The sequence below is a fragment of the Micropterus salmoides genome, unplaced genomic scaffold, assembly GCF_014851395.1.
Source record: "Micropterus salmoides isolate LMB-PRFRI ecotype aquatic unplaced genomic scaffold, ASM1485139v1 Ms_hic_scaffold_20, whole genome shotgun sequence".
In the NCBI taxonomy this organism is placed as follows: Eukaryota; Metazoa; Chordata; class Actinopteri; order Centrarchiformes; family Centrarchidae; genus Micropterus; species Micropterus salmoides.
The window spans coordinates 18065859-18088315 of NW_024041151.1; the positions used below are offsets into that span (position 1 = coordinate 18065859).

The 22457-nt window shown below is 39.6% G+C and overlaps 1 protein-coding gene across 5 annotated transcripts in view; it reads left to right on the forward strand.

Annotated features, from left to right (window-relative positions):
• rai14 (retinoic acid induced 14) overlaps positions 1-21823 on the forward strand; it is a 43909-nt gene extending 22086 nt beyond the window's left edge. For 3 of the 5 annotated variants that reach the window (XM_038733553.1, XM_038733552.1, XM_038733551.1), the window contains 19 exons: positions 4440-4570; positions 6264-6352; positions 6653-6717; positions 7925-7982; positions 8682-8752; positions 12329-12435; positions 12581-12756; positions 13017-13042; positions 13454-13540; positions 13901-13990; positions 15048-15173; positions 15718-15819; positions 16695-17411; positions 17599-18092; positions 18467-18635; positions 18717-18884; positions 19017-19175; positions 19299-19364; positions 19823-21823. In XM_038733553.1, coding sequence (XP_038589481.1) covers positions 4440-4570; positions 6264-6352; positions 6653-6717; positions 7925-7982; positions 8682-8752; positions 12329-12435; positions 12581-12756; positions 13017-13042; positions 13454-13540; positions 13901-13990; positions 15048-15173; positions 15718-15819; positions 16695-17411; positions 17599-18092; positions 18467-18635; positions 18717-18884; positions 19017-19175; positions 19299-19364; positions 19823-19909 — 2988 coding nt within the window. In that variant the 3' untranslated portion in view covers positions 19910-21823. Of the gene's footprint in view, positions 1-4439; positions 4571-6263; positions 6353-6652; positions 6718-7924; positions 7983-8681; positions 8753-12328; positions 12436-12580; positions 12757-13016; positions 13043-13453; positions 13541-13900; positions 13991-15047; positions 15174-15717; positions 15820-16694; positions 17412-17598; positions 18093-18466; positions 18636-18716; positions 18885-19016; positions 19176-19298; positions 19365-19667; positions 19784-19822 lie in introns of those variants that run through there. The other 2 variants (XM_038733554.1, XM_038733556.1) reach the window with 2 other exon arrangements.
• Positions 21824-22457: the final 634 nt, after the last annotated feature.

The window sequence follows — 22457 nt, forward strand, 5'->3', positions numbered from 1 at the left end:
GAATTCTACCAGTGTTTTCTTTTATGGGATTAGGGTTGGGCCGATAGACGATGCCATCGTCCATCGGCAGTGGCTGACAGATGGTCGATGATTGAGCAGGCATCGTGATCGTAAAACCCCGCCCCCCTGGCAAAGAAATCAACATTTTTCACATAATACCGCCATGTGAAAGCTGGTTTTAATCACCACAAACATTATTATTATAAATTTTAAATTACACCTTTCTCCCCACACTCGGACATACAAGAGGCCTACACCTCAGGTAAACACAACGGCTTGCCCCGCCTCTCTCTGCCGCCCCCCGACCCCCCACTTTCTGTGCTGCTGTGCGCTAGTGTGTGGAAAGTGTCTCTGAGAAAAGCTTATTCAGCTATATGAACAGATTGACAGATTGGAATATATTTATAATAGTCTTTCAAACTGGAATAGCCAATGATGCAGGATTAAATTATTTAAAAAAGGTACAGAGTCTGGTTTAATCAGATGGGTAACAGGGAAGCTGGAACCAACCCAAGTGGCAAGTAAGTGAGGACTTCACATATACAAGCAATGTAGAGTTTACTTTCACGGTTAGATACAGGAAATCCATCTATTTTAATAAGCTGTGTTGGCAGACTTTTCATGCAAATATCAACAAGAGCGTCAGTTCCCTGTTATTTAATCTGTCATGTATAGGAGTCCGTTGTTTTGCTGCTGTTTCCGGATCACAAAGGCACTCAATTACAGCACCAAGTTCCACCCTTCCTGATGTCCACAAAGCATGATAAGAACAGTGCTGGGTAGATGGTAAATGGACTGTCATCAGATCACTCAAAGCGCTTTACACTGCAAGTCAACATTCACACACTGATGGCAGTGGTTACCAAGTAAGATGTTCATCAACAGAAATGAATAAATTCACATATACTCATAGCTTTCTGGAGCTATTTGAGGTTCACGATCTTGGACACACACAGACTGGATGAGCCAGGGATTTAACCGCCTACCTTCTGATAAGTAGACGACCCGCTCTACCTCTAAGGCACAGCCGTTCTGTACGGTGCTGAACAATATAAACAAACCACCCTTTAAGTTCCTTTTACATTTTCTTTGAAGACTGTGGTCAAACTCGGACAACGGACATATTTCTTTCCATTGTCTTCAGTTATTCCTCAGTTATATTCATCTTTTTTCTCAGTTCCTCTACCATCTCTTAGTGTACCTATTTTTAGTTTTGATTGCCTCAGTGCTCTTCACGCTGACTGAACAACTCATGACTGTCTGTATGAAAATCATGAGACTTTTCATACCAGCATACTGGGAGGTAAATCTAGCCCACCTTAGTGAAAACAAGGAATCCTAACCAGTAAACCATAGGTGATGTGTCCTTTTATAGCTTCAGCTATCTCCTGCTGTGTCAAGTTACACTGCACACCAATCATTGTGATGGACAGATTCACGTTCTCTGACATTTCTGTTCCACATTCACTTACCCTCCACCACAAACAGTACCTTTTGTGAATGTTTTGCTCCAGACCACAGGGTTTCCTCCTGGAAATGGCCTAGCAGAGGTGGTGAAGCCACCCAGTTCCTGATTCATCTTATCTAATGATCAGTTCTGTAGATTACATTTGTAAACATTTGCCACATTCATTAAAAATATGGCTTTTGCTGTTTGAAACAGCTCCCCCACTGAATTTCCTTGGCGTTAAGTGTTTGAATTCATAAAATTGTATTATTTTATTTGTTTTCTTTTTTATGCTTGCAGAGGTGCTCAGGTGGTTTGTGTATTTTTCCTGCACAATTTTTATTTATTTTTTTATTTTTTTAAGGATAAAAGTAAAGTGGTAGTTAGTCCTCAGTGCACTGCAACTTAAAGGAGTATGGTACTATGGAGTAGTAAATAATAGTCAAATATTCCCCATTATTGGCAGAATTCTTTTTTTTTTTGAAAATGGAATATGTCTCATTATCACAAATAGGGATGCACCAAATATTCGGCCACCAAAATAGCAAAAAAATATCACTTTCTGTGTGACCTAACAAGTCAAAAGACCAAATAAATTTTACCGATAAATTACGATGACATGTCGGCAGTATGAAAGCATTTTAAAGTTTCTGAGAGAGACGCAAAAATCGCCGTTTGCAGACACTGTTCTGCTGAATTGTCTCCTAGCACATCCACGCCATCTGTGGCTGCCTTCTTAGAAAAGGCAACAAACTGTCTGACCCGCTTTGAGTGTTTCTGTCAGTTGTTTCTGATAAGGCGATTAAGCTAGCCGCACCTAAATTAGGAGTGCACACGTATTCAAGCCTTTATGGTAAATCAACTGAAACGGACCACTGCGAGCTGACAGGCATGTTAGCGACAAGTGTTGCAGTATGAGAGTCCTACCTGAAGAGAGGCTGTGAAGTCTTCATGTTATGCGATACGAGAACCTCATACAACATTATTTATCAAATTGGGTCGGACTTGACATGTGACAAAGCCCGGTTTTCAAAATAAGGTGTCTGTATAGGATGGAAATAAGATGAATTAGATTATATTCACAGACAGTGTAAAACATATTACATGTGTCAAATAAAAGTAAATGGACATATGCAATTTACTTTACCCGACCCTCTCGGGCCTCGGTCCCACCCCCAATAGTCTTTCCAAATCACATTTTGGCTATTTAATTTATGCAATGGAAAAAAAGGCAAAATAAATGGATAAAATGTGAATGTATTGGTTGAGTATTCTGCTAATTTTTCATTATATTAGGTTTCAGCTTTAGCCAAGAATTTTCATATCGGTGCACCCTAATCACAAAAAATTAACTAAACTAAAATTATGACTAACTAAAATGATGACCCTGGTCTTCAAAATGAGTTGAGGAGTTTTCCTGTAAACAAGCTAAAGTATTCTTCCACATTGAATATTTAAAATTGTGCAACATTTACATCCATGTGTGGTAGCTTACTGTGTTGTTCTTTTGTGCCTTTGTTGGCTCATTGCTTTGCTTAGTTGTGCATTACTGTCACCAACCATCAATCAGTGGAATAGCGTGAAACCAGCGGCATGAATGTGTATCATGTTCCCATGAATCTCGTCTTACACTGCCTCCTAAATAGTGTCTCACCTCTTACTTTAGTAGTGCTTTGAAGCCTGGATCACAAGGGGTGTGTGTGGGTATTCTTATACTTTTTTTTTCCAGAGCTCCTTGCCAGAAAGCCAAAAGTGTTTCTCCGCTCTCAGTCATCTTAGACTTTATTTTCTTTATTAGTATTTTTCATATCCCCACTGGTCCACATTCATGACTCTGTGGCATAGGCTGCACAGCTCAATGGCATTAGCTGTTTCAGTGACAGAAGGGGTTTTTATAGCCCTGCATTTTTCCACCAGCTGTGCAAAATGTATTGCAGTGATTGCATCTGGGTGTGTGCCACAGAGTATCACCATGTTGGCTTATTGCTCTTAAAATAGGGTACAGTTTGTCACCACAAGTATTTATGGTCAGAGAGTTCACCCCCTTATCATGTGTAGGTCAGTAGGCTATCAGGTCAAATCTAATACTCAAGGGAGAGCTGACGAATGAGCTCGTGCTGCCAACATGTTTGGGGTGCACGGGTTCAGTTCTCCCCCTCACTCTGCTATCAGGTTATGGAAACAAATTGATTTACAACCTGGTCCTTTTCTTTAAAGACATTTTCTAATCCATCTTTAATATAATATGTTTTACTTCAAACTAACAGTTATACAGTTATATGTTTATGGCCAGGCTACCTCTTTGCTAGTTTGACGGTACTGATTTTGTCCATCGTCCCTTTTATATAGTTATTGTAGATGTGTGTTCATAATGTTTTTAGAAAATAGTCTTAGAATGTTGTTTTTGGCTAGAGGTAAACGCTGTAGCAGGCAGCTCTTAAAACCTACTGTGCTGTATTTTGTGCCCTCAGACTGCAGTGTAGCAAGACTGTCTGTATGAGATCATGTTTGAAGCTTTCAATAGCTGACTTTTCTCTATCTGAACAGCCTGTCAGTGATACAAGTGGGGCCATTTGGTGTGTGTGTGTGTGTGTGTGTGTTCCCACATATGGACACAGACGTTTTGTGTGGGCCATAGCAGAGCCAAAACAACATTCTCTCCCTCTGAGAAACATTACTCACATTAAGGACATCTCAGTCGTTTGGCTGCAGTATAAGATTTGATAATGAGTGTGTCAGTGATTAATGAGCTAATTGTTAGGAATGTATACATTATTAGAGACAAGGTACTTTCCTAAAACCAGGGATACATAGGCCTACCTCACAATGATAACAGCAGTATCTTAAAGAGATAAGATTTACATGGTATTGTCTTCCACCTGGTTCCTGAGTGCATTTGATATCAGCTTTTTACATCTCACTTATTTTCTCTGACCTTTGCTCCTTTTTTTTTTTTTTTTTCTTTTTACATATTACAAATCATCCCATATAGGTCAATGAGTGGAACAAAAACGACGAGCGTCTGCTTGCTGCGGTGGAGCATGGCGAGGTGGAGAAGGTGGCATCGCTTCTTTCCAAGAAAGGCGCCAGCACTGTGAAGCTGGACAGCGAGGGCAAATCAGCGTAAGCATTGTTACTATTATCTATACAGGAAAAAAGGCTACAGAAATTTACTTTTTAAGCACATGTTTGTGCTGTATATTGAATATAAACTGTATGCTTCCCAGTGGAGGCCAGTTTCCTCATGGGAACAATTGGGAATCAGAATCACAACATGCTTATAGCTAAAAATTACTTGTGCAGAGTAATTATTTGACAGGACAGACTACGAGGCTCCTGTAAGATGTGTACTGTATGACCACTGGGAAGCAGCTTCAATCAGAAAAAGACTAATTTACATCTGCTACACTGACAAGTCTGCAAACCAGAGTAGAATAAAATGTGCTAATCTCCATTTTGCTGCCTGGTTTAGTAATAGCTGACAAGGAAATACAAATGCAGCTACTTAGGCACTATCTGGGACTTTGCTCACACTTTAACAACAAAGGTGTGATAAGAAATGGTTTGACTGTGGTAAAATAAAAGTGTATCTTAAATGTCAGGGAAACATTATCCAGTCTTGGTGTTTTGCTTTCAGTTCAAGGATTTTATATATATATTATGAAACTACATCAACACACCACAGCACAATGTTAAAAATGAATGGCCAGTCTAAAAATACAGTATGGCTGTTTCGACATTTCTCAACCAGTCATTCAGCCTCCCTGACTTTTGAGAGCCAGTTCATTTCTACAGAGGCGGTGGAGCTTGTTGCTTCACTAGCTGAAATTGTTGATAACACAGAGGCTCAGTGTTAATATTTGACCTCTTTCTTTTTCTGAAACACAACACCCGCTGACCTCGATGTGTTAAGAAGCTCACGCAGAACCCGGACCATCAAAACACAGGAACAAATGCAAGGAGAAACAAATGTGCAAATTCTCACATGCCGACACAAACACAGGCCTTTTTTGTTCCACCAGTATGTCAAATCCTTGACCCTTTTGTGTGTGTGTGTGTGTGTGTGTGTGTGTGTGTGTGTGGTGTGTGTATCTGTGACTGTGTGTTTGTGACTAGAAGGCAGAAACACATATGCAGATGCATACTCAGGGATCTCAACTCTCCAATCTTTTCAGGATCCACAAAGGAGGAGTCTACAGTATCTCTATGGCGATAAAACCTGATTGAAAGGCATGCGGGCATAGTTGTGTGCGTGTGTGAGTGTGTATCCTACACACACCAGGGGAAGGCTGGGCATGTGTAGAGTTTTTTTTTTCATTCTGCTTACTGAGCTGGAAAGGGCTTGTATTGATTGCCTACTGCACATTTACACACAAACAGACAATGAAGTGTAAAAATGGCAAGTTGTTGTTGACTTTTGTCTCCCCCTTCTGACAGTGAGAGTAATTACACAACACTGCCGACGTGCTTATGACGTATAGGCTCGACCATATTGAGCTGCTGCTATGGCTAAGGTTGCTCCCCCCTTCAGCTCTGACAAACCAATCATTGCTGGTTGATGTAAATTGCATCACTACCGGTTTGCCAATAGTATTTAAAAACTCCAGTATACTGCGAAAAACAGAGATTTACCTGGCGGTGAGAGGCTGTGAACTTGTTTGGCAAGGACTGTAACGGATGATCATTTATATGTAAAAGTCCTACACTCTAGCTTTAAATGTTAAAGATAGGGTAGTTGCAAAGTTGTTGTCCTTCAAACATCTCTATTACAATTACTGCGTTTCTGATTTGTTCTTTGCTTTGGGTTTGTGTATAGCCTTCATGTGGCAGCTACACGCGGCCAGACAGACTGCCTTTCCGTCATTTTGGCCCATGGAGCTGACCTGTCAGTCACTGATGCTGCAGGTATGTACTGTAGTTATACACAGTAGTGACAGAACATGTGGGACTTGTTTAGAATCTTTTTGTATTTCTGTATAAATGTGAATTTTTTTTCTGAATAAATACTATGAATAGGAAAGTATACTGTTGTTGTGTTACTTGTTTAACTGGTGGGGGGGGGATCTGTTTTCGGCAACAAAGGTCTGATAAGATTTGATCAAATACAGAAAATTCAAAAGCATTCTTTCTTCTAAGATGCTTTATTTGTCATTCAATTCTGTGATCTGAAGATCTTAACTAAGTCTTTTCTTAATTTATATCCAGGTTTGAATCCGTTGCACCTTGCTGCAAAAAACAGTCACATCGAGTGCTGCAAAAAACTCATTCAGGTAAGGTGGATCAAGTAAAGGAGGCTTTTATAAATATGGTCCCACAGTGATAAGCTACTACATGATATTTGATTCAATATAATGGCTGTACAGTATTTTAGGTCCAGTTAAATGTTTTCAAGATGTGTTGTACAACACAAATATGGAAGCAAGAATCTTTTAATGGCAGAGCATCTAGACACCCAGCAGGACTTCTTTTTGGATGCATTACTTGGTGTCGCAAACAAGGAACGTGTTAAAGCAGGAGCATGAACTGTATGAAACGTACTGTCTGAATAGGCTTACTGTTCTGTTAAGATGTCTGGAAGCAGACCATTTCACTGCTTCAGTTCTTCAGTCTGCTGATTTTGTGTATATGTGTGCACAGATCAGCAGATCTCAGCAGCAGGAGACACACACACACACACACTCCCTGCTTTGATCTGCTGACCTAACTATCCCATGACAATCTGCAGCATCTCGGCAACACACATCTGCCTGGTCAAACATCTACGTTAATCTACTGGTACATGGCAACATTTTTAAAGCTCTAAAATCCTTTTTGCCCTTGTGCCATAAATTGTTTTGTACTGTAAAGTAACTGAAAAACCCATTGGTCTGTGCTATTCATGAAGCCAAATAATGTAACTTTGCTGCTTGCAAAATGTAAACTACTAACAACAAATAATGCTATTATTCCTAGGAAAATATGGGGAGAAAAGACCAAAAACACATTTAAATGCAGTTATATATTATTTGCTGCTAATGTGTATATTCCCAGTGCATTTACAGTGTTGTCTAAATCTAATTACAATAATCTAAATTTGATAAACATTTAATCTAAAGCACGACTGTCAGACAGGGTTCAGTTCCTCAGAAAATAAACACCTCTAAAATTATTGCTGATACTCAAGCCACAAGCCACTGCAACCACAAGGCTTTTTGACTTTTGATAATTATTAGGACACATTTTGGGACATAGTCAGGCACATTCCCTGAAAAGTTTTTGAAAGTAATTTAGGGAAATGTAAGAATTAATTAAATTAGCAGCACACAGGGCAGAAAGATAGAGAGTGGAGATTAAATGTAATCACAGCAGTTCATCACATAAAAAGCACAGAAATGTATTTACATTGTATTTTAACAATGGAACTTTCCTTTCATAATCATTCATAATTTATGTGTGACATTGATCTGCACGTCTAATATGTTTCTGTTTCCCCTTCAGAGTAAATGTCCTATCGATGCTGTAGACAGCTCAGGAAAGGCTGCTCTGCATCATGCTGGTAAGTGTCTCAGTGTTCTGACAGTTAAAAAAAAAAGTGCTTTTAATGACGATTACTCTGCTTAGACAAGGACGTGGGAAAAATATTGCGATTGCGATTAAGTTTAAGCTCTATTTGTTGTGGGATGAAATCATTACCATATTTGGAATTAAGCGATTAAATGTGATTTCAGCCCTGTTTGTTTCAATCAAAAGTTCATAATACTCTTACAGGTTTTCATTCAAACCAAACACTTCACTGTCTCTGAGTAATGGGAAGATTTTCAGACTTCACATTGGTTGTTATTTCATGAGGCTGCCACTTTCTACCCCCGAAAAGAGTGCATTTCAATGTCTGCCATCACTGACCATATCGCATCTCTTTTGAGCTTCTTTACAGTTTGTGTTACAATGCTGGTGTTAGTTGACACGGCTGTTTGGGTAAATTATTGGACGTTTTAATCAGTGTTGGACTACAGTACTGCTACCATAAGCCTGCCAATGTTTTTTTGATGAAAAAGAAAGTCGACAGTCGAGTCATGTTTAACTCATCTTATTTTTGTGATTAATTTGGTCTTTTGGAAATCAGAGAGGGAAACAAAGGAGAGACATTTCCTGCTAAATTCAGTCCTGGACCAAACTGATCTAGGCCACACTGATGATCTCTAGACCCCTGTGTGCTTCTTTTCATTGTTTGACTGTTGTTTTATTTTATCCTCAGCTGTCAGTGGGAACATCCAGACCGTCCAACTGCTGTGTGAACTCAAAAGTCCCATCAACTTGAAAGATGCAGTATGTACTTTCATTATTACTTCCACTCTTTCTTTACCAGACTTATTTTTCCTGGCAGGAAAGTAAGGGGCTATGAAACAAAATAAAAACCACATAAATGTTCCATTCAGTCTCATTTATACTGCTTCCTACTGCGTTATTTCCAGAGGAATTTGTTCAAGGAAGAGTAATCACTGTTTGTACGCTTTGGATTTCCTTTAAGATTTACCTGTCTCTTGTTCCAGTGTTTGCAGCAGGATGTTCTCTGTATTTATCTGCTGTCAAATATTTTATTTGCCTTATTATAGTTTTGTCTGCTGCATCCCTTTTTATGTTTAAGAAAGCAGAGGAATAACTATTATTATATAATATTTTAAAACATAAATTAACTGTAGTTGCCTCTAACAGTTTACAATATTGAGGATCCCCCTTATTTAACTGACATATCCTTTCGTTTGTCTTTCTCTTTTTAAAGATTGATATTGTACATTGTGTGTGTGTGTGAGTTGGAGGGTCAGTGTACTGTGGGAACTCTGCTCTCAAGCTCCAGACATGTGGTCTCCATTGCAGTGACGCTCCATGCCTGTGGTTTTTACCCAAGTGGGGTGTGTGAGCATGATATTTTGTGAGTGTGAAAGAAAAAGAAATGGAGAATGTGTTGCCAATTTATTTCCCTTTTTATTGTCACGCCACAGGTGGCTTGGAGATAAAAACACACACACACACACACACACACACACACACACACACACACAGTGGTCTCTTACCCTGCATGTTAAGATGTTGTGTTATTTCTACTTAAAATGTATTGCCGCCTCGTGCTTGTTTAAGCCTGTGACAAGTTGTATGTTGTGGCTTTTGGAACTGGTTCATGCTACCACTTTGTACCAGTGGCTGTAAGGATTTTAATGCTAAAGTATAGGATTTATGAAGTCCTGTTACAAGCAGACCCAACCAGACATTTTAGGTTTAAGCAAACATTTAAGCAAAATGATTTCACTCAAATGTGTTAACAATTAGAACTTTGATTTACGTGTTCTCCACAAAGGTTTTATACTAGTGAGACGACAAACCATGTTGTCGCAGCTGTTTTCTGTTGACAGGGAGACGAGTCATTTTCATCGAACATCATTGACTTTTCCAGCCATAATCATCTGCACGTGTGTGTGTGTGTGTGTGTGTGTGAGAGAGACATGAGCAGCTCTGTCTGCTTTTAGTCAACATAAAGAAAGAGAACCACAAAGTTGTCTGGGACATATTGCTGTTTCTGTGCTGAGCAGAATGTACCAGCTTGTTCCCTTAAGGTATACATCATGGCTGTAATATCTGTACTTGATCTATATTTACTTAAATAAACACACACGCAATATAGAACAAAAACAGAGATACATCTGCCAGGTCTTACATATGCTGGACAAAGAATGTTTATAGAAAATCAAGTAAATGTAAACTTTAATTCCGCTCAGAGACAGTTGTACTATGTAGTATAACAGCTTCCTTATGTTGTCAGTTGGAAAGAAATATATTTTTACTTAACAGAAAATATATGTATATTCGCCTGGATGATTTATCTGCCTAGCTCTACTACAGAGGGTTGAATAAAGTATTGCAATAAAATATAACCATTTAAGCTGCTGAAAATGTGATAAGGTATTATGTGAGCTTCTAGTATAAAGTGCAGCACTAAATTCTACTAATCAAAATGTTAGCAGTCACGTTAGCTTAGCAGTTCATGGCATACAGTGCTCAGTAAGAACATCTCTGTTGGAGTGTTGATTTCATTGGTGCACATATATGCTACACAAAGCTCTCCAATCTTTTTTTGTATTAGTGATAGTTTGACCTCTGCAGGCCTTATTTAAATGACACAATCTAATGGCTCTTTGTTTCAACAGTCCACAACCCATTGACATATGTAACATGTTTAGGGGTCCCAAATAGACATTGCTTCTTTTTACAAAGCTGGATGTTTGCAGCCGGATCCCTCACCCTACTCCTCATTCAGCAGCACATGAAGTGATGAACTAGCACCACTTCAGTAATTTCTCCTCTCATTTTTCATGAGTAAGAGGTGGTATGAAAAAAATGCCCTTTCTAAAGTAGTCATTCTCAAGGCCAGTACGCCCACACAGACCTGTGTGTGACTGTCTGCATCATGTAGCAACCACCACAGCTGAGAGTTACTGAGAAATGATGGTCAGGTTTTATTAGGTCATAAGTGTCTAGTTTACATGTTGGGCTCTTTTCCATCCATCTTCAGCACAATAATGCACGGTCAGAGGACAACATTTTATTGCACTCCACACAAGGTGAAACATCACACAATTAACACTATCATTTCTGTTATGTTAGACCATGAAGATCCAGTTGTTCACATATACAAAAGACACAGTACTTTCTTATAGGTGTCCAATACATGTTTAGGTGTTTTGATAATTATTGTCCCATTAATGTACGAAGCTTTAAACAGGGTCTTTTTTTGTGTGTGTTTGTCTTGATTTACAGGCCTCTCAAATTATCACACTTAGCTGTGATGGTTGCCTGTTCCACTTCAGCTCTGCTGAACAGTTTCAGGCTTTACCTTGCCGCCCAAATGTGGTATCCCGGCTTTAATCTGACAAGTCTGACAAATTGTAAACATAAGTTAACAAGTGTGTACAAACACATTTTATACACCTGTGCTCTCACATTCATCCGCACAGACACTGAATCTAATACCGAGAAGAAAAAAATGGTTTCTGTCTTTTAGATACCAGAGAAAAAAACAGTTCTGTGTAAACCCAGACTGAGCAGAGCAGACGCAGGGCTGTTAAAGCCTTTAGCAGAACCCAGAGGAACCCACAACATAGTTTTGTTCTCTGTGGCGTGTGGAAGCAGCAGCCTTGTAATATAAAACACAAAGCTGTGCTGACACACTTGACCGTTTATTGACATTCTTTTATTCTTTTTTCCAGTTGGACATGACTTTTTTATTTTGTTTTAAACTTTGTTTCACTTTTAATAACACGAACGACGTGTGAAAATATGTATTCATATAGTTTAATATTGAGTTCCTTATCTGTTGTCCTAATGTCATCTTAGTGAAGGAGCCTTCTGGGCAGCAGCTCCTTCCAGACTCCACAAGCCCAGCCAATGAAATGTTTGTTAGATGTAGGTCATAGATGGTTGAGGTTAGGGTAAATGTCATGCTTGGGATTAGGATCTGTCAATCCTAGTGAAAAATGTGGGACCTCTATGTTGCATGAAGTACTGACGCAGTCGCCCAACTCGGGGCAATAAACTCTACTGAGCCAGGCCATTCATTTCGAAATGTAAATATATAATTTGGGGGATTTTACCAAAATCTACGCCACTCTAGAAAGTGGAACAACTTTTGGCTTTTCTATTTATCTGCTTGGAAATTCCTTAGATCCATGTGAAAAAGGAGTGAATGTCTCCTGAGATTTCTCTCACCACACAGACACACACCATATTTCATGTATAGGCCCACGTCCTGATGTCACTCCAGATAAGTTATGTAGGTGTGTTATGTTGGTTTGCGGTCCCTCCATTGGATGATTTCTGTCATATCTAATGTTTATAATGTCTGTCTCAAAGGATGGGCTCACCCCCTTGCTGTTGTCAGCCAAACACGCTCATGCTGAAGTATGCAGCACTTTGCTAGACTGCGGCGCTGAAGTAAATGCAACTGACAACAGTGGCAGGTACAAACACAGTCAAGACACACAAAAAGGAAATTCAGTAACCACACGTGCAACAGTAGTGATGACTGATTAAAAACACATATATTCTTCGATGATGGATAGATGTCGCGTCGATGATCAAGTTTTGTACTTTTCCGTGTCGCAGGACAGCCTTGATGCTGGCCAGCGAGTCCAACAGCGTTTCTGTTGTTGAAGTCTTGGTTCAGCGAGGAGCAGATCTGTCGGCTGTAGATTCACAAGGCCACGATGTCGCACAGTACGCGGCCAACTCTGACATCAAAGCTGCCCTCACTGCTGCCCTGAAGAGACAACAGGTCTCAGGTAAGAGTGATGCGCGCGCACACACACACACACACACACACATAAATGTATGGCCTCTGTGTGGTAAAGATTCATACTGCTCTGGTTTCAGCACACAGGTAACACTGCCATCTAGAGTTCTCTCGTCAGTATTACTTCTCTTTACATGTTTGGTGAAAGCTGTTCTCTATGAATGAGATATGTTACCTGTAGTAGAAAAAGGAATGCTGTAATTATCACTTTTATTTGATTTGTGATGTTCTTCATGTTTCCTTTGACAGATACAAAGTCTCCTAGAAGTCCTCAGGTAAGACACTAGTCTCGTTCTTCAATACTTTTCTTCCTCGCAAACAGGCAATCAAAGATTCTAAAACACCTGAACTTACAACAACCAATCAACTATTAATGACTGTGAATTACTTTTTAGTACTTAAATGTGATTCACAGTGACAAAGAGATAAAAATAATGAACAAAAGTTTCTGTTGTGTAGCTAAACCTCATGGACAGTGGTGTCAGCTTTTCTAATGTGTCAAGATCAAATTTCTCAGCTTTGTCAGAGATCTTTTAGTTGTTATTTTTGGAAAACAAAACTTAAATCTTAGTGTAGCACTCATTGATCGACTCTCCTTTCACTAACCAGCACTGAATCCCACCTTTCTTTTTCTCTCTTTCTCTCGTTCCGTTTTTTTTTCTTCCAAACTTTTGCTGGCTCCTCAGCATGATCAAGTAGCTAAGCTAAGTGATGAACGGATCACAACTCCCAAAAAACGAAAAGCACCTCCACCTCCTATTAGCCCACTGCAGGTAAATGCATGTTTCTCTGTGTGTCTGTCTGCATGGATCAGTATGCCACTCTTTATATTAATGCATGTCTGAAGTATATTCATTAAATGAGTGTTTGCCTGTTTACATATTATCTGTTATATTATTGCTCTCTCTGTCAGCGAGTCTTCAGTTAATGAATGTACCAATCTGTCTTCCAGAGTGTAGGAATTAAAAATGTACTTTATATAAACATATTTAATTGTTGTAACAGGACTAATATTTTGAATCTTACTTCCTGTAAGATTTCTGTACAAACAGATTAGAAAAACAATTTACTCATTTGACAAGGGTTTATGACGAAAACAAATCCAAAAACTAATCAACTTAATCCTTCTTCAGAGCTCTGGACCCTCTTCTCCTGCCACTGTTATCTCCACTGGGACCCCTGCATCCAACAAAAGTGACACTCCCAAAAGATTCACCTACAAGGTAATATAAAAACAAGTCAACATAAAAAATATAATAACTTGAACAGGAGTATTTATGACAGATATGCAGAATAGACTTAATCCACAAGCTGAGGTTTCAACAATGTGCCTTTATTGCTGCAGGAACATCCAGAAGTACCAAGTTATAAAAAAGTGAAAATTCAGTTATATACAATTATTTAATGCTTTTACACAAGGCATTTAATAACCCCCAAACTTGCAGTAAATACGTTCGACCCTGAATGGTGTTAATATTAATGGGAATAAGAAGACCCACAGAATCCATAGAAAAAAAGCATACAGCATATTATGTGGTTATGTGGAAATAAAAAGCCTTAAATACACAATTAAGTATGATCCATCTGGAGCGCAGGTGGCTCAGTCAGTGGCCCATGTACAAGGCAGTCCTTAAAGTTGCGGCCCTGGGTTCGATTCCAGTCCTGTGCCCATGTCATCCCCTGTATTCTCCCTCATTTCCTGCTTATCTCTATCCTTAAAAAAAGCCCAAAAATATCTTTTGAAAAAAGTATGATCCAATTATAAATAGGTTAAATCTCATTACACAGTTAGAAGTGTATCAGACAAAAAATAAATAAATAATAAGCTATAAAAGAGGGGGTGTATGGAGGTTAACTATTCCTGACACTAAAAATATATAAATATAAAAGTATTAATAATATAAAAACAGGTGGAGCAGCATTAACATTTTGTATATAATTAATTTAGATGTATCATATAGTAGCATCTCATGCTACTGAGCTTAGGCTTCGGCCTACACCATTCAGATATTGTTTTATTTTTTTATATGATTCATGTTTTATTATAGTATTTATTTGACATTCATAACTGTATGGTCAATTTGTTGTTACGATGTATAATTGACCAAAAACAATAAAAATAAACTAACTAATGGTACCAGTTAGCTAAATTCTTGCCCTCATACCGTTTTCTCCACCTCCCCTCACCTTTTACTTTCTCTCTCTTTGCCTTATCCATCTTTTGCTCGTCTCCCCTCCCACTTCTCTTTCCCGCCACTCCTCCCCTTTGTCATTTCAAAGGAGGATGAAGTTCAAGGAATGGCACTGAAAGAGGAGGTTGACAAGCTCCATGAGGAGAGAAACATGTTGCTGGAGACCATCGAGGACCTGAAGCAGACGGTGTCTGTTCCTGAACTGGATACAAAGGTGATTAACGACGCTATAGTGATGTGTTTATATTACATATGAGCAGATCTGAAAACAGATGTGGTGAAACAGAACACTGTGTGAGTTAATAAGGTCTTTTAGTTTGAAAAGTAGAGCATTAAAATGCTTGGTAGAGTACATCACATGTATTGAATATAGTCATTGGTGGGTAAATGAATCATCTACCATCCAATTAAAAACTTTTTGAGGAGAATTAAAAAAACATTCAGACATTTTTACAAGCTGTCTTTTGTGACTTTGGTAAATTTTTATGTTGACTTATGTCTCACGAGTTTACTAAACGTCTTTCTGGTTATTAAAAACGTAAATCAAAACTACTTTTCTTAGTTTAATACTCTGACAACAAACAGCTTTGTACTGCTGAACTTTTTCACCTTGGGCATTTTTGAAGGAGGTCTAACCTCTTTAGACGTGTCACAACTCGTTTTTGTTTTTCAGTAGAGAGCTAGTGGTCCTTAACGTTGCTGTTATGTGTGTGTGTGTGTGTGTGTGTGTGTGTGTTTGTGTGTGTGTGTGTTGACAGGTCGAGCACAGTTTTACAGCATCTGCAGCTCTGGTTTCCGCTCTGCAAGCCAAGATTAATGCTCTTACTTTGGAGAACCAGCAACTTGCAAGCAAACTCAAGGTATAGAACCCATTCATTCATGCTCATGAGATAAACCATAAACCAGCCAATGAACACACTCAAGGTGATGGCAGCATACTGTGTATATAGGGTAAGAACTTAAACAACAGAAATAATTTACATAAGAATTGGATGGTGTTTTTGAAATTCCGTTTATATTTGTACATAACAAGGCAATCTAGTAGTGTAGTTATTATATATTAATACAACAATACTTCACATGCCCATATGTACATTTAAGGCCTCTGTTATAACTCATTCTGTCCATATTGGCTGTGAGCTTCAAATTATCTTTAGTTAAACTTAAGAATGCAATTTTACACAGAAGGAGAACTGTGGATTTTGTCCTCTATCGCTTACATTTGCATCCTGTTTGGAAATGATCTCTTCACGGCCAGTATGGACAGGAGGATCAATCTACAGCAACCTAAAACTTCCAGTGGGTAGATGGGTAGATGAGCAGTGTATAAAAGTCATGATTAAAATGTGTAGGACAATTAATCATTGATTATCGTTAAGTCTTTGTTTTAAGCAAATACACTGAACACAATTATAACCACTTTTGTTTTTGCCCCACTTTCAGCATGAGCTGAACTCAAAGATCTAAGACTTTCTCTATGTACACAAAAGGCACATTTTCAAGTGGCCTTTTATTGTGGCCAGCCTCAGGCACACCTGTGCAATAAACATGCTGTCTGTTCAGCATGTTGATATGCCACATGTGAGGATTTGCTGTTGTCTTGGCCCCCTCCATGAAATGGCAGACTCACTCATTCAAGTGGTCTGTGCTTTGCTAGTTAGATTTAAATTTTTCAGTCCCTTGACCTCACTCTAAACCCTTTTTCCTCTTCACCCTGCACCCTCTCACCTCACAGAAATATCCGTTCCTCCAAGGAAGCGAGGACCTGAAAGAGACCAGTCGTCCAAACAGCATGGCCTCCAACTCCTCCTTCCACTCCACCAGGGATGAGTTTGATTCACTTCCGCCACAAGTCCCTTCCACCACCCAGGTGGAAAGAGAAGACGGTTCAGGCGTCAGACGGGAGGAAGAAGAGAGTGAAGGGAGCAAAGAGGAGATCAGACTGTTGAGACAGGCGCTAGAGGGCGTTCAAATGAAACTGTTAGAAACCAGAAAGGAAAACCGCTCGCTGCAGGCCCAGCTGAAACCTGAGCGAGACAGGGAAAGAGAGGAATATGAAAGTGTGCGGGAGAAAGGAAGAGAGGAAGAGTTGATGGAAAGTCTAGCAGAGCTTCAGGCCAAGCTGACAGATACTCAGGAGAGATACCACCAAGCTGTGGAGGACGTGGAGGAGCTGAGAGCGCAGATGGGAAGGGGAGGAGGTGAGCTGATGGAGGAACAGGAGGTCCTGAGACGCGCATCATCCGAACTCGAACGTGAAGTAAAACAGCTGAAGGCCCAGCTCGCCCAATCAGGACCCGAGCAAGAGAAAGCAGCAGAACGAATCAGACAGCTGGAGGAGGTGCTGAGGAGGGTAGAGGAGGAAAGACACAGTGTAAAGGAGAAAGAACAGAGGACTGCACAGATTGAAGAGCTGTACAAGGAAGCGCAGGAGGAGATTAGGATGCTCCAGGTATTCTGTCTATTTCTGCTGTATTGATTTTGACTCCCCCACCTCCCCTTTTTTTTTACTGTCCATGAGTCTGACAGTGATATTTTTAAATTCTACTTTTTGTGTCAAATCCTAACTTTGCTCTGTAATGTGTCATATTTCCTTTTATTTAACCCATTCAACCTTTCACTTATTGCCTTTTGTTTAGGAGGCTCTAAGGGGTACAGTGCCAGTTGAAGCTGCAGCCAAAGACTTTGAAGAAATGAAGGCTGAGCTAAACGAGGTAATTGCTGGGATGCAGCGGCGCTTGCTGGAACTCTCGCACTCCTACAGTGAAACAAAGAGTCAGCTAAGTGCTGTGCAGAAACAGCTGGCTGAGGCCCGAGCTGAGAGCAGCGCAGCCTCATCTCCCTCCTCCGAACAACAGCAGCAACAACAACAGGTCCCGCTGCTAAACAGCAAGGTGGAGGAGCTGCAGACGACGCTAGCTGAGACGGAGAAGAAGTACTCTGCTGCTCAAGAGGAGATTTCACTGCTGAGGCAGGAGGCGGAAGCTCAGGCACAGAGCTCTGTGGCACTCGCGGACCACACACAGGTGATGTCATCTCTGGGAAATGCCATCAAAGAGTTGGAAAGCCAGTCAGAAGCCCTGAAGGAACAGCTGCACCAGAAAACACTGCAGGTGGAGGCTCTTCAGAACAGGTGAGAAAGAAAACTGTGATGCCACATCTCTTCCTGCTTTTACTAGAGACGACAGCTGGACACTGGGGTGGAGGTGGGGCTCATGAAATGGTACGTGAGCAATTAGAAAAGCAGTGGAGGAATGTAACAAAGTACATATATGCTACTGGATACTGTATACTCCACTATTGGATACTGTATACTACACTACAAAAATATTCAAAAACAGTCCAGCTTGTGGAGGCTAAAAGGCAATCAATTCGATTGTTTCTCCTGTATTGGTAAGCTGCTCAAGTTGACCATGCATCAGAACTTTGTGGTCACTAGTCCAACTGCTTTATGTTACTCCAACACTAGTTGTCTTCATGTGGTTCTCATGTCTATTTCACAAAAAGGCTGACAGTAGAGAAGGACGTCACACCAGATGATTCAGTCTCCCGTGTGGAATATGAGACCACGAGAGAGCAACTGGAGGGCGAGGTGAACCACCTGACGCAGCTCCTCCAGGGGGCCCTCAGGAAGCAGGACGAGATGGCTCTGGAGGCTGCTGATGCATGGCAGAAGGTGAGATGAAAGATGAGCCTGAGAGGGGACAAACAATATCTTTCTCTTCTTTTTTTTATTTACAACCCCTTCATCCATCAGGCACGGGAGAATCGTGCAGAGCGGGAGGCCCTGCAGGAGCTGGTGATGTCAAGGGAGAAGGAAAATCAGGCACTGACCTCTAGGCTGGCTGAGTCTCAGGATTCTGTGTGTCAACTCAAACAGCTTGTGGAGAATCACGTTGCCTCAGAGAGAGAGAAGAATAAGAGAGTCAGTAATAATCTGATCACTTGAGACATGTATTTATCCACTCTAACTAGATTGTTTAATTTTTTAGACAAAGAAAATCTCCTTAAAGTTCATTATTTCATTAACTGCAAGTGTTCTGTTTTTCCCTCTCAGATAGACGACCTGTCACGAGAGGTGGGGAAGCTGAAAGACGCCTTAAACAGCCTATCACAGCTCTCCTACAGCTCTGGCTCTCCCTCCAAGAGGCTGCAGCAAAACCAGCAGCTGGAGACGATGCAGCAACAAATCAAACAACTCCAGTACCAGCTCGCTGTAAGATTTATTTAACTGTTTTTTATTTTTTAGATTGTTCACAAGAGAGTGCATTGTACTTTGAATACTCAAATGTGATTCTTGAACACTACCTTTAGTATTTACCTCTTGTTTTCTTTGTAGGAGTCAAAGAAGCAGCACAATGAGATCGTGTCAGTCTACAGGATGCACCTCCTCTATGCTGTCCAGGTAAACCCCTCCATTAGTTTGACCAAAGCTTGCAGCTTAAGTTTTCACCTTAAATTTTAAAGGACTGATTTGCCCAAATTATGAAAAAAAAATTCTCACTTACTAGTTGTGTTATCTAGTCATGCAGATTGTTATGGTGTTTATTTGATATATTTCCAATACTATAGAAGTACATGGAATTGTGTTTTGGGGCACTCACAAGACTGAAAAATGACTTTCCACAACATAAGGGATTATTTCTTTGGTACAAAGTAGTTCCATTATGGGGACACTGTAATTTTACAATTCTATTCCCCATTGTAGTGGATTGGTGGCAGAAATCTTAGACAAAAATCTTAAATCTGGACAAATCAACCCAAAAATGCCCGTGTGAGTAGATACCACCAGATGTGAAAAAATGGCCAGTCAAATCCCTGTAATTTTAGTTATTTAACTGAACCTGTGGCATGTGCCTTCAGGGTCAGATGGACGAGGATGTCCAGAAAGCCTTGAAGCAGATCCTGATGATGTGCAAGATGCCAAGCCAAGCCAAGGAGGCCTGCTGAGACTCACCGGGCCTGGTTTCACAAACGCATGGCGTGAACAAAAGTGTAGCGAGCTGCTGCCTGTCCTCCCATCTGAATTCACACAGTGCTTGTACATAACAAGCAGGGCCAACACATGGTGCCTCTGGATAAATCTTGAGTATTTGTTAATGAGGAACAGGTTTACAATCATTATGTTCATTGCCTTTGCTTGTTTTGATCTAAAGGTCGTCAATGTTGCGGTGGATGATGTTTTTGGGAAACCCAAACCCGAGCATACAGATACTGTGCATCGGCCAATTGACCATTCATTTGAATGGTATCTTCTGTCTACCAGCCAAACTTATAATCTCAGTATGTGCACGCTAACACTACACTGTCGATGTGCAGTAACCTTAAATCACATGCAGTTGGACAAGTGCGATAATGCAAACATACGTGTGTATTCTGACATAAACATGTAGGTTGGCACTAATCAGTCCAATGTAAACGGTAAGATTGATGTGGTTTGTTCCTGTTACAATGTGCGCTTTCGGAAATAAAGCCTCAGTTAGCGCTGCTTTTAATAGTATCTATTTTATGATACAGCTGTGTTTTTACTTGTCTAAATGTTTCATGGTTGCCAACATTTTCCTGATACAATCTAAATTATTTGTGCCCTCGTAACAATGCATGTGACTTTTGCTCAACGCCAGCCCAAAAATCACAGAAATCTTTTTTGGCCGCACTTCTTGGAAGGAAAAGCACGATACTGTTTGTATTGCTATTTTCCTATTAGCACAAAAATGTATTTTACTGAAATGTATTATCATGCCATGTTTTCTAAGTTACTGTACCTTATTGAAGAGGTTTGATAGCTGTATTTTTGATGGCCTTGTTTTGTGTCTGCGTGTCTGTTGTGTGAATGAGATTTCGTGGAGTAAAAGAACGCACTATTTGGTCTAGTAACACCGTAATTAGTTTATTTTCCAGTTAAAGTCATTTTACATTTAAGGGTTTGAATATAATTGTTTACTCTAATGGAGAAAAAAAAAAAATTCAATTGTAACAAATGCAACAGTATGGTATTTTTGAGTCAGGATAGTTAGGAGGTATGATTTTTAGTTCTTACATTTCCTCTGCTCTTGTCTACTCTTATACTTTGGTTGTTTGTTTCTTGAAAAGCATGCAAAATGTGTTTTATGAAAGGAAAGTGGTTGAGTTTGTCGTCACGTGCCTCTAATCAGACAGTATTTTTCTGGCTCGGCAGTACTTTCAACTGAGTGTTACCATCATTAATCACTAATTCTGGATTTATCATGAATGACAAATTCACCAGGTTTCCTTGTACCATCTTATTAATTTATTTACATTTACCAGGAATGCTTTTTTCTGTCTTCCTGTTTGTGATACTCCCAATCTCTTTTCAGTGTTTCTGCGTAGGTACGGATATACACTCTGTTTCAGAATACATTTCTTTTAACATGTCTTCTAGAGGCTTCTGAACTGTTTTCACATCACACTCCTTTGCCTTAGTACTGTACTTATAGCCATACGCCCTGAGATATCACCTTTCTTCTGAACAGATTGACAATATACCTAACACTAATGGGTCTTTTTAACTGTAGTCAGATGAAATTAAAGTGATATCTGACTGACTGAAGCTCATTTGTCACTCAGGAACGTTTTTACTGAGCATGATTTACACCTGACTGACATTTGTTCGACCCTGAGTTGAGCTTCCGCTTTATTTCATAGGTTGTAGGATATCCTAAATTACTTTTCTCTCCTTTTCTCTCTAGGCCTTGACTGAAATGTTTTGTAATGAAAAAGGGAAAAGAAAGGAACACCTTTTCTGCTGGTTGTTTCTTAACTAACAGTTTTGTAGCGACATGAAAAATGCTTGTTTGCCAACTGCTTTTTCTGCCCACATTAATAAATTTCCAAGATACTGAACCATCGTATGTTTTATATTCACATCTTATATATCAAAATGTGTGAAAATTACCTAATTGTTGTAAGAAAGAAAATGTTACTTTATGTGAAACCTTAATAGCCTTTTAGCAGAAAATGGGAAGTTACTGAATGAAATAAGTTTTCATTTTTGTTTCATATGTACACCTACAGTAGGCACAGCCTGCATGGGTTTACAAGCCACCACAGATTAATATAAGCCAGATTCAGGTTACCAGATATACATTTTTCCGGGCTGTAGATATGAAGGCGGCAAACATTAACACATAAAACTTAGAACTGAACTATCTGTCAACTCAGTGTCCACAGGAAGAATACCAGATCAGTTATCAACTGTGCAGCTACATTTATAGAAATGAAATATAACATACAGTAGAGGAACTAAGGCCAATAGAAGTTAAGATAGACTACCCTTATGCGAGATAGAACAAAGCTTTTTTTCATTACTTTAATAGTTTAGTTTTTGAAATGGATGGTTGTATGAAATATTTACTGCAAAATTAATTTATTTGGTTGATGTTGGGATCCTCCCCAAAAACTGAAAGTACAGGCCTCTCTTTAAAAGGGACAGCGTCTGCTTTATCACATGTATCTCTGGAAATAATAATCAGAATGT